An 11697-nucleotide genomic window follows, 5' to 3' on the forward strand; every position below is an offset into this window, starting at 1 on the left:
TAAATAGAGTACTCAGTTATCAGCAAATTCCCAAAGAACAGATTATTTCATAACTCTTCAACACAGTACTGGAATTTCCTTTAAAGGATGTGCTCATCACCAGTGAAATAGATTGCTACCACTTTTCCATAATAATTACAATGTTATCAGTTTCTTTCACTTGCCTTTGTATCTCTGACTTTCTGGGTACAAAATCACACAGGCTCACGCATATAGGATTTGCTGACTTTCCCCGAAGGCTCAAGGGCATGTATTAATTTCCATTCATTCCATTCCATTCCTGATGTAGGCATAGCTTACTATGAGCTGAGTCACACGCTGGCACAGAAAACCTAAAGATCTAATAGGGAAAGCACTGGTTACCAAAGCCAATGGATATTTTATATGAGTAAATGCTGTAGTAACTGTTGGAGATATTAAAGAACTGTCACACGTATTTCAGTCCGTATACACTGTATAGTGGCATAATGTGATGGCTGAGCATTGTGCAATGCATACCAAAGAGGTAAAAGAATAAAGAAAAGTGAAGGTAACTCAAAACTGTAAGTGAAACTAACTTGCACATTCCTGCTTCCAGCTACACTGCATTCTGTTTCCCTAAATCTGCTGTGAAGTAATTAATGACCATATGATTTGCACTTAACATCATTGATGCTGTTCCCTATATCCATCACATTCTCCGTCACTGAAAAGTATTCACTGACATTCACTACCTGTTAACAGGGCAATAGTTAGTGCTTTAGTCAGTATGTTATCAATTATGAATGCTGACATTTGGCCAAGACACTATTCCAAACATCTATTTTACAGCAATATACAACAGAGATTTGTAATGACAGGGGCTGAGGATGTGGGTTGGAAATCTCACTTGAAAACCCCAGAAAATTTGTGCAGGCTGAAGAAAATACAAAGCAATTTGAATTCTTTGCCTAGAAGCTTAGAGAATGATATACTGACTCTCTTCTGTAACAAGTCTATTTGCCAGTCTTGGGTCACATATAGCAGTAAAGTTTGCTCACACTGACTCTGTAAAGGTTGTCTATAAAGGATGTGCACAACATGGATTGACTACTTCTCTTTGATCTAGGCTTTAGAACATGTGAAACCAATAGATGACTGCAGAACTGGCAAAGCACCAGAAAACCAGGATAAAAACAGATACCGAGATATTCTTCCATGTAAGTATGCACACTAATGAGAACATACATTCAGTGAACAAAGACATCAGAAAACAGAACAACAGTTATAACACTGAGATGTAGGAGGTGCAAATCCCACCACATCCTTAGTCACAGAGAGCTCCACTAATAGTGAAATGTGTTGAGATTTTTCCAAAAGAGGTAGAGTTCATGTAAGGATGTCTGCATTGCACAATTCTGAAGTATCACCTTCCACAAGGCAGGTCTTGGTCTGGTAGGGGGCCAGCTGTCTTGGTCTTTCCTTCCCTCTTTTTCAGAGAGATTGATCTACATGTTTGTGGGCAAGTGTAACTTGAACTATAATAGCAGTTCTTTAAATCTATTTAAATGTACAGCTACATCTACTGCTTGTGACACAGTGGAATTCTGAAAAGTACAGTGGAAATCATGGAGTTATGTAGCTCTTGGAAAGACAAAGATTCTTTCAGAAGTATTTGAAAGCATAATATCCAACCAGAGCTTTCAGCTGCTCAGCTCTGATCTGAGTCAGAAACAAGTTTCATCGCTGATGAGAAGTCATTTTAGAAGGAAGATTTGAGTCCAAGAGCTGAATGACTGCTGTTAACAAGGATTTCCAAAAAATAATGTACTGCCTGATGATTCCCTGAGAGGTTTCATGACAGAAGGAGAACATTTTCTGGACCTTTGATGTCTTTCTAAACTGCAGCAGCAGGACAACACATGCAAAATTTGTAACACAGTTACATGTCTATATAAGTGATACAGTATACATTCTCAGAAGTTTCCTGTTTTGTAACACCAATATCCAGTGACAATGTTCCCATGCCATCCATTAAAAGCGGTGTTGGATATACTATTTTGAATCACTGCCAAACAATTCTATGGTAATTAGAAGGCTTGTCACAGTGTTACGCAAGTATCTTAAGAGAAATAAAGCTGCAGTGAACCAGACAATTTATCTGTGGGAATTCCTATCAGCAGTGATTAATATTAGTGCTACTAGCCAAATGTATTCTAAAATCCAGAGGCATACTTTGCTGTTAGAGGCTGAGGTTCCCCATCTCCTGTGTGCTAGAGACAGTAGAACTCTGTTTCAGATCTACAGCTGAAATAGCAACTTTCTGTTTCTGTACAGATGATAAGACACGAGTTCCTCTGGGAGAAAAGAATGGCTACATTAACGCAAGTTACATTAGAATGAAAGTTGGAGAAGAGGAACATTTCTATATTATAACCCAAGGGCCTCTGCCATCCACTATGGCTGATTTCTGGCAAATGGTCTGGGAGAGTGAATCAGATATGATTGCCATGATGACAAAAGAAGTGGAGCTAGGGCAAGTCAAATGTCATCGATACTGGCCTGAACCTCCCCATGACTCTATAGACCTGGCTAATTTCTATCTCAGGCTAGACAATTACCAGATTCTGGAGTACTTCATAATTAGAACAATAGAAATGATCAACAAGCAGGTAAGTTAAGTAGACTTAATACTTTCATATATGATGAAATTGATTAGATATTTCACATGAGTAAATACTAGTAGTATTGTTTGCTTCTTCCATAACATTTGCTCAGTATTTTTTAGGAACGTAAAAATCTGAATAACAGGCATGAAATGAGGGTTAATGAGATGCTTCTTCCTTGCTCATTGCACAAGCAATGGATCCAAGATTACATACATTTGGACAAGAATGTCCAAAAATTAGTCCTTTAATATTCATAGAGCTGGTGTGTTCACTGTTTTGCAGAATTGCTTACTGTTCTCATCAAATCAAATCAGTAAGGGCTGCCAGAGTAGATTCATATTCTGTAATGGTGGCTGGAAGGAAACAGGGGAAGAAGGTGGTTTTCATCTTAGAATTTAGAACAAATGACACTTCTTTCATTCATGAAAAGACATGAATACACATGAAACTACAGATCTAGCAGCACATTTTTAGAAACCTAACAAATGCAGGATATGTGATTGTTTCAATGAACACGTTATGTTTGCTATGTTTGTCTTGGACCAGTATCAAATTACTACAGAAAGCCACAGGTTTACTTTAGCAGAAATCCAGACATGCATTCAAATTCTTCTAATGGTAAAAATCCAGGTAGTTCATTTGCACTCAGCTTAACGTGTTTTGGTAAGCTGGCAACAAAAAGTACTGTCCTAGGACCATTCAATTAATAATACTCTTTATTTTATCTACATTATGATTATTCTTGTAAGCATTTTTTTAGTTGATTTGGTTTGTATGTTAGGGTATCTAATCACAAATTGTTCTTTTATATCTGATAGCCAGAATAGCATTTATGATCTTACTATTGTGGCTATCATATTACTACTCTTCTATTAGTATGGCTTAGTTCAGTTACAAAAACAATTTTAGTAAACAGTACTGGAATGTTCTAATTTAACAAATGTTTTTGTTTTTCCTTTCTAACCAACAAATAAGATAACTACATCCTCTTGGGGCAACAGAGTAACTTCAGTGTCTCATCAAAACTATATGAAGTAAATTTCCTAGGCCTGTGTCTTCCGAGTGCATTTCTGAAAACCTAAAAGAAACCTTAATAGGGTCAAGTATGAAAAGCTGAAGAATTGTAGGGTAGACAAACAATTGACTAAGAATGAGGCTGAAGGAAAATTTGTCAGTGGAATTCCTTGAAAATCAGTCTTAGGACTGATCATTTTTAACATTTCTGGTCTTTCTCTTCCAGACAGAAGAGAAGCGCATTATAAGTCATTTGCAGTTTACCACTTGGCCAGACCACAATACTCCCAAACTGGCTGAGCAGCTTGTAAAATTTATTTGTTACATGAGAAAAGCTCACAGTACAGGACCTATTGTTGCTCACTGCAGCAGTGGCATTGGAAAAAGTGGAGTTCTGCTGTGTGTTGAAGTTCTGCTCAGCTATATAGAAAAAGATTTATGCGTAAGTATCAAGCAGATCATTGTTAAGTATTACAAACTGATATGGATGTCAACAACATATGGGGGTATCTTAGACCAGAGTAATTCCTGGTAGAATTCACCCTAACAAAATGGAATAAACCCAGCTTTTGTTGTTTTAAACAACAAAGATAATAACTACAAATATACTATTTGTAAAAGAACTGAGTCACAGCTTACACATCTGAACATGCTTAAATCTTTCTTTATAACTTGCATGTCAACAAAGTAAAAACTGTTCTCTTCTGATAGTTCAACATCAAGCAGATAGTGAGAGATTTGAGAGATCAGCGTTTTGGCATGATCCAAACTAAGGTAAGTTCTCAATATTCAACTAGATTATGATTTTTAAAAACCTCAATTAGTGGTACATATCCACATGCTTTGATATATCTGAGGCTTAAAGCATAATTTTAGCCCTCTCATTTGAGGAAAATAACAGCCTTCCAGGCAAGTGGTGTCTAGATTTATATATGAAAGGTCTGTTCCTTACTAACTAATTGAAATAAAAGCAAAGCACCAATATAGTACAGATAGCAGCCCCCCTCCTTTTTTTCTTCTAAGCAAAAAGAAAAGCAGGGATCAACAACAAAACCGGTGAGATACCATAAACTGTACCCTGCAAAATTGCAGCCTTCAGCTGAATTCTTGCTATTGCTGAGTTATCATCACCTCAGTAAACCCTTCTACTGCTGAGTTAAACCTACCCCTGAAAAGAGTTTTCACACAGGAAAAGACAAGATGCGGCTAACTCAATTTAGAGCAAAGAGGCGGTGGGAAGAAAAGCAAGACAAGACTAGGATAAGTTCTTCCTATAGGCAAATACTTTAGTACATGCTTTGATATATTTTTCTTCAGGATAATGACTGAGCATGTGATTAAAATTAAGCAAATAGATAACCTTCACTGACCTAAATGAGACTTGAGCACATGCTTACAGGTACTGCATTGAATAAGAAAGTGTTCCTGAACTTTTACAAGTGATGGAACAAAAAGAACAAGGATGCTCTTAAATATCTAAGTTTTTGTATCCATGTTACAAAGATGCTGATATTATAAACAGCACTTCAGCCAGTCCATCCTTCTCTGTCTAGAATTTATGTTGAATGTAACCAGGTGTTTCACATTGGTGTCTCTGCGTACAGGATGAGTATTTGTTCTGTTACAAAGTTGTACTGGAAGTCCTTCAGAACCTTCAAGCAATGGATTCCTACTGACTGCAATATGACTCTTCCCTGTTGCTATTCCCCTTGGACGCCAGGGACCACTCAGCAATTGCTTTAAAGAGACGTCAAGCCAGCACAGACAAGTGTTATATTACACGCTTTATTAGATTACTCTGATTTCTAAGGCATTTCAGAACCTTGCTTAACATGTCCTGGGTAAGTCATTTAAATCTTGGCTCACAGTTTGGAGAAACAGCCAGCCAGCACTGCAACACTGCTGTTAAATTGCCGTGGACAATTTGCATGTTCTGTGTAATAACATATTCATTGTTAGGGAAATATTTTGGGACTGTGACAAGGAGATAGCAGCCTTTGAAATTAGCTTTACTTTCCAGAGGGCAACTATAAAGATCTAAGATTCTGCTGGTCTTGGTGGAAGATTAGCTGTCCTTTATATATCGTTGTGCACTATTGGCTTCTGGACTGCAAATCAGTATTTTCTACAGTAGTTATGCTTTTGTGTGGAAGGACTCAATTTGTTTACTTTTGGTTGCTTGAACAATGTAGAACCATTTCCAGTCATCACTCAAGCCCATTTATACCACCATTACTAGACTTCTTAAATCAAGAAACTGACAGAAAAATAGGATGCCTTTAAACCCTAGTTGGTTCTCATCAAAGCAGGAAGAGCGTTCTAATAATTGGATGGAATATTAATTTTTCCCAGCAATATGAACAGCTGTAGATAGCATCAGTATTCTTTCATTCTGCATCCATGTAAAAAGGAATGCAATACTACGCCAGATGAAATGACTGCGTGTGCATTGTGGCACGCATATACATTTCATCTTCCCCTGATCCTTTCCATTGATTAACTATCTTGTAATTCTTATCTAGGATCTGAACCAATCTACAGGAAGTCCCACTGGTTTCAGTAGGGGCTGAATCAGATCTTTAAATTAGAGTAAATAACTCTCTGTACAGTTTATTTCTCTTGTAAAAAGTGTTTCTGTTATTGTGAGTTTGAGTGGATTTGAGCAGAAATCTGCTGTTCAAGTTTGTAAGATTGTACCTGTTTCTATAGTACTACTTCTCAGTCCTTTATCTAGAAGGTGTTATATATTGAAGTGAAGTTATTAGATGTGCATTGGAAGAGTAACTTTTAAACACAGGAAATTATAACAGCATTTATTTAACTGAATTGTACATATTTTTAAAACTTCTTTGATTTCAGGAAAGGAGAAAACATTAAGAGGCATTTGAATATAAAACTGCAGTAGAAACAAGACAATAAAATAGCTGTTTATTTTCATTACGAATGAGAGGTTTATGGTTCAGAAAGAACGAGGGATTAAATACAAATTAGAAGTATGACTTTTAGAAAAAGCCACTGTAATACAATTATAATAAAGGCCAAGGGCCATTTTTTCTTTCTGCCCTCAGATAGTCTGCTGGAAGTCAGGAAAAGATAGAAATGAAATTTATTATATGAGCCAGATGCTAATTTCAAACATATTGATAGAGATCCAGAGTAACACTAAATTAGTGGAGTAACCCTGGACTTATATTGGCATAAACATAAACAGAATTCAATGTTTTGTCTTAAATTCATTGAATTTGAGCCTTCCCAGAAGCATCACTCTCCATACATTCTTCATTTACTATCTTTATGTTGCATATAAAGGACTATTTGCACAGTTTTGTCAAGTGTCATCAGCCAAATTTTTGTTCATAAGTTTGTTACCTTCATTTGGTATTTGGCCTTTCACTTTGATTTTAATTACAGCACATGTACTACTATGCAATGAATGCACTACACTGCACACTAATGCACAATTCACTTTTTGTACGACAACAACTTTAAAAGCTTCTCAGTGAAAATATTCCTGTACTTTATGCAAAGGTGTTTTTTCTGTGATTTAGAACAAGCATTCTGGATTTAGAAAACAATCATCATGGCATTATTTGTTCCTCCACATTTGTGCATCATCTTTGCAGCTGTTCGACAGAAGTGTTTGCTGTTTGACAGAAGTGTTTGCTGTTTTACAGGGATATTAAAAAGATTTCTGAAAACACTGTGTTTCATTTCAATTTCTTTTTATGAATAAGCAGCTGTAATACTTAACTACTAACCAGTAAGAGCTCTAGGGAAAATAATCTTTTATTAATTGCAGCTTATGTTTAAACTTGTCTAAAGGCAGATTTTGTGATGATGGTACCTTTTGTACATTCCCCTAAAGCAGGTACTACTGACCTCTGAGACATTCTGCCATATCCCATGTTCTTATCATTTAGGAATATAATAAATGCTTTTAAACAGATACTACGGTTATGATCCCCATAACGACATCTTCACTCAGACTGAACTTTGTTTTGGATGAGACATACACTTTTACACAGATCTAGTCCTCTAAGGCTGCTAGCAGAGTAAGATGAAACAGAACTGTCCTTCCAGATATTTTGTAATCTGTTATATAACAAAGAAACTTTCACCCACAGAAAATCTCAGAGCCTCTCAAACCAACTTTGAGCAGAGCCAGATAGATGCAAACTACCACATGCTGCGTGACAGGCCCTCCATCTGTCACAGTCCTGGAGCAATCCTACAGAGCGAGTCTCTCAATCCACAGCCTGAATACATTTTAAGAAAACTGCAGACTTGCAAGGGTTCTGCACATGTTTAAAGCTAAAGGCTGGTCACCTCAATACTAGTACCACTCATGAGCTCCACTGCTGACAGTCAGCCTAGACAGCAGATAAATTTTGAGGAAGGAAGGACTGAAATGATAGACACAGCTTCTTCCTACAATAGACACCATGTTTGGAGAAATAAACAATGAGTCATCACCAGAAAGTGCTTAGCAGATGTGGCTGCTGTATATGCTCTCTTGGAGGTGCTAAGGAACCATCTGTTCTCAGCTTCCCCTTTAAAGGTGGGATACACGGATTCAACTTCCAGCTCTGCTGCAGACTTTCTGAATAAGCCAAACCACTTAAACAGGATTCTCTGTGCCTCACAAGGTTTCTTCTTTTACACTGCACTAGTGGGGTACACTCAGTTCCTTTATAGATGGGGCCACTGAGCTCAAGGTGTAGGTAAACTGAGAACCGTTAGAAGGCTGTTAAGAAGCATTTAAGTATAGGGGAATCTGGCTACATCCAGCAGCTCATACACCATTTTCCCCCATACACAGCACAAATAAGAGTCCCACTTCTGTATTCTTTATTCATGCAAAACTCCCATGGAGATCAAGGCTTATTGATACGCATTCATTTGGAACAAGAGATAACCCACTCCTTAAAGAGCTCACACTACTTGACAGGTCAGGCTAAACTGGAAAGAAAGGAAGACCTACTGTCCCATTTCAGTCATAGGGAAGTGAGGCAGGGGTTGGTGATTTGTCCAAGGTCTACAGAGTTTTTGGAAAACTTGGGAACTAAACCCAAATGATAGAAGCTCTGATTCTGTGCCTAGGCACAAAAGTATCTTTCCTCAGTCAGAAAATAGGATCATACTGCTCTGGCCCATTTCTGATGAGATATTATTTAGCATATAAAGTGGTCTGACTGGAACTTGCACACACCCTAACATGCAAGAGATGTATTATGGTACAGATCCTCAGTCTGTGCCTGTGGTCACACTGCTTACTTCAGAAGTGGCACTGAGATCACTATTTGTATTTTTAAATCGCGTTACTCTACTGCCTAGTCACCAATCAGGACAAGCTGCCGTACAAATACAAACAAAAAGGACACATTTGTTGGAGGCAGTGCCTGCCATAACAAGCACTCAAAACAAGTAAACATCTGCTAGTCCTCAGATTCATACTGTAGCACAAAACCTTGTCAGTGATACTCTGTGTTCAGACAGTAGCTCTGTCCACGGAACAGCACATCTCGTCATCTCACTATGGGGAAGCAACCATTTTACTGCCACTGAGACTGCTGCTAAGTTTTTTACATCTACCATTTTATCTCAATTTAAAAGGACGTATAGCAAGGACAACCACCTCATAGCTATGAAGTTACAAAATCATGTCAGTAGGGGGAAACCAGCGTCCCCGTTCTTTCCTTTAACATCTTCATTGAGTTCCATGGTCTCAGGACTGCTTCATGCTGATGGCTCCGTGTGCTCTAATACCCCATCTGCAATGGCAAGATACCTTCAAATATCCACACATGCCAAAATGGGTGCTATTGGCTACAAGAACATTGTCAGGTTTGAATAATTGACTTTAAAAAGTACCAACTTGTATTTTGACAACTTGTACTAATATAATCAGGCTTCCTTTTAATTTTCTTAGAAAGCCTGAGAGACGAGTCAGTAAGTTTTCTCTAACTGTCTTTTCGGTTGGAGTTTATGGCCTTACTGAACAACAGATCTACTGTGATGGAACAAATACAGTAAATGCAAATACCACTAGTATTGCAAAAGAACAGCAAATACTGCCATCTATGGGCAAACACCTACTGCGACAGCATTAATCTCAGTCACTCGTGCTGTTGGCACAGAACCACTCCATGAACTTTCACTGTTGTTCACTCAAAAGTGTTACCAAGATGGGCTTGGCAGGATGCAGTGCTCTCCCTCCAGCCTGGCAAGTGCCTGCCTGGCCAGGCAGGTGCTGCATGCTGCTGACAACTATATAGCCATACTGCTGCTGGTCCTACAGATCCTAAAATAATTATTATGAAGTACTCGGTCGGCCTCAGGAAAGGGTATCTAGAAATCTGACAGGATCTGTCCAAATCTGACAAGAGCCTAACTTATGAATAAACTTGCTCTTGACCTTAAAGCAGGGGTGCTTTTGGAATGAAGCACTTTCTTTCTTCATTTACTGAAAATTATAAGTAATGGAAAATCCTCCTGCAGTTTTACAAGAACTGGTTTTATGAAACACTATGAGCAGCCAAATCTAATTGGGTTGGGGTATATTTAGTGTAAGATAATCCCTGTAAACTGTTTTCTTTTGTCAAGTATGTTGCAAATTCATCTGCAGAATGAGGACTGGAGATAGTGTCACGTATCTCAGTGTAATGATCCTGATCATTGCACATCAAGGAATGTGATCCACATAACGGTTAACCTGAGTAGGCCCAAGCCTGTGCTGTGCTGTGCTGCACACACAGCTTAGCCTTCAGGCTTGTGTTGTGCTGTGAATATCTCTTAGCCACAGAATAAACGTAGCCAGCTAACTGTAACAGAGAGCCTGTAGGCAGCTCCCACTTACTACTGGTGATTATGCCACCTGCGAGTTCTTGCCTTTACCTAAAAGTGCAGCAAGAAGTTCTCATGTCAACATTCTTTCCGTCTACATGTCCAACATTTGGACAGTAGAAATGCTGAACAGAGTTGTTTTCTTGTGAGAAAATCATATAATAGTTCAAATGACCAAAACAGGGTAACCCTTCCACGGACAGGGTCCGCACGGTGTGCTGCACCCAGATCAGATGCCTGTTTGATGCTGCATAACTTGCAGTTCCTGGCATCTGAAGGGACGTCAGATTATCTATTCTATCCTCTCTTCCTTTACAGTGTTAGCGCTAATAAATAGCACTTTAAATGATACTTAGCATAGTCTGAGTGCCATTCTTACTGGAATTATAATGGAACTGCACTTCCAGGTGCAAAGCACTCAGTTACCAGTGAAGAACAATGGTATTTCTCACAGTTGTTAAATCACAAAGCTGGGCTCAACGTGAAGATTGCCTGCCTACTGCTTGCAAAGATGACTGAATATTATTGTAATACTACAAAAAATAGATGCCAGCTGAGATCTCTACACTGAAAAGAGAGCTCGCCCTTGCAGTCTAAGCACACTGAGGGTGACAGTCCACTATTAGATTGATCTTTTAAATGTCCAATAAAGTGTGTGATGGAAGGGCACAGCACTTACAAAGATATGTGTAACAGTAAAGTGTGATTTGCAGATAATCTTGCACTGATCTAGCTCTGTAGGTTTAGAAATAAGCTTGTGAAACCAGAAAAGTGTTCTGTAGTGCCATACAGGTATCATTTTTCTCGTCTTGGTCAATTACTTAATGCACACCAGGAATAACAGAACCTCATACTTCATTCATGCTTCTCCAGGCCCAATAGCATGGAACAATTAACACCGAACCACAGAACCACAAAACCACAGAATAGTTGAGATTGGAAGGAACCTCTGGAGAGCATCTAGTCTAAACCCCCCAACTCAGAGCAGTGTCATCTAGAGCTCAGGACTGTGTTCAGCTGGGTTTTGAATGTCACCAAGGATGGAGACTCCGTGACCCGTCTAGGCAACCTGTTCTGATATTTGACCATCCTTACAGTAAAAAAATTTTTCCTGATGTTTAAATGGAATTTCCTGTATTTCAATTCGTGCCCATTGTGTCTTGTCCTGTCACTAGATATCACTAAGAGGAGTCTGTTTCCGCCTTCTTTATTT

The 11697-nt window shown here is 38.5% G+C and overlaps 1 protein-coding gene across 1 annotated transcript in view; it reads left to right on the plus strand.

Moving 5' to 3' along the window:
• FRMPD2 (FERM and PDZ domain containing 2) overlaps positions 1-5317 on the plus strand; it is a 50118-nt gene extending 44801 nt beyond the window's left edge. The window contains exons 34-38 of the mRNA XM_050899139.1: positions 1088-1178; positions 2296-2630; positions 3868-4083; positions 4353-4415; positions 5246-5317. Coding sequence (XP_050755096.1) covers positions 1088-1178; positions 2296-2630; positions 3868-4083; positions 4353-4415; positions 5246-5317 — 777 coding nt within the window. The remainder of the gene's footprint in view (positions 1-1087; positions 1179-2295; positions 2631-3867; positions 4084-4352; positions 4416-5245) is intronic.
• The last annotated feature ends 6380 nt before the right edge of the window (positions 5318-11697 follow it).

The sequence above is a fragment of the Gymnogyps californianus genome, chromosome 6 (genome assembly GCF_018139145.2).
Source record: "Gymnogyps californianus isolate 813 chromosome 6, ASM1813914v2, whole genome shotgun sequence".
NCBI classification, from domain to species: domain Eukaryota; kingdom Metazoa; phylum Chordata; class Aves; order Accipitriformes; family Cathartidae; genus Gymnogyps; species Gymnogyps californianus.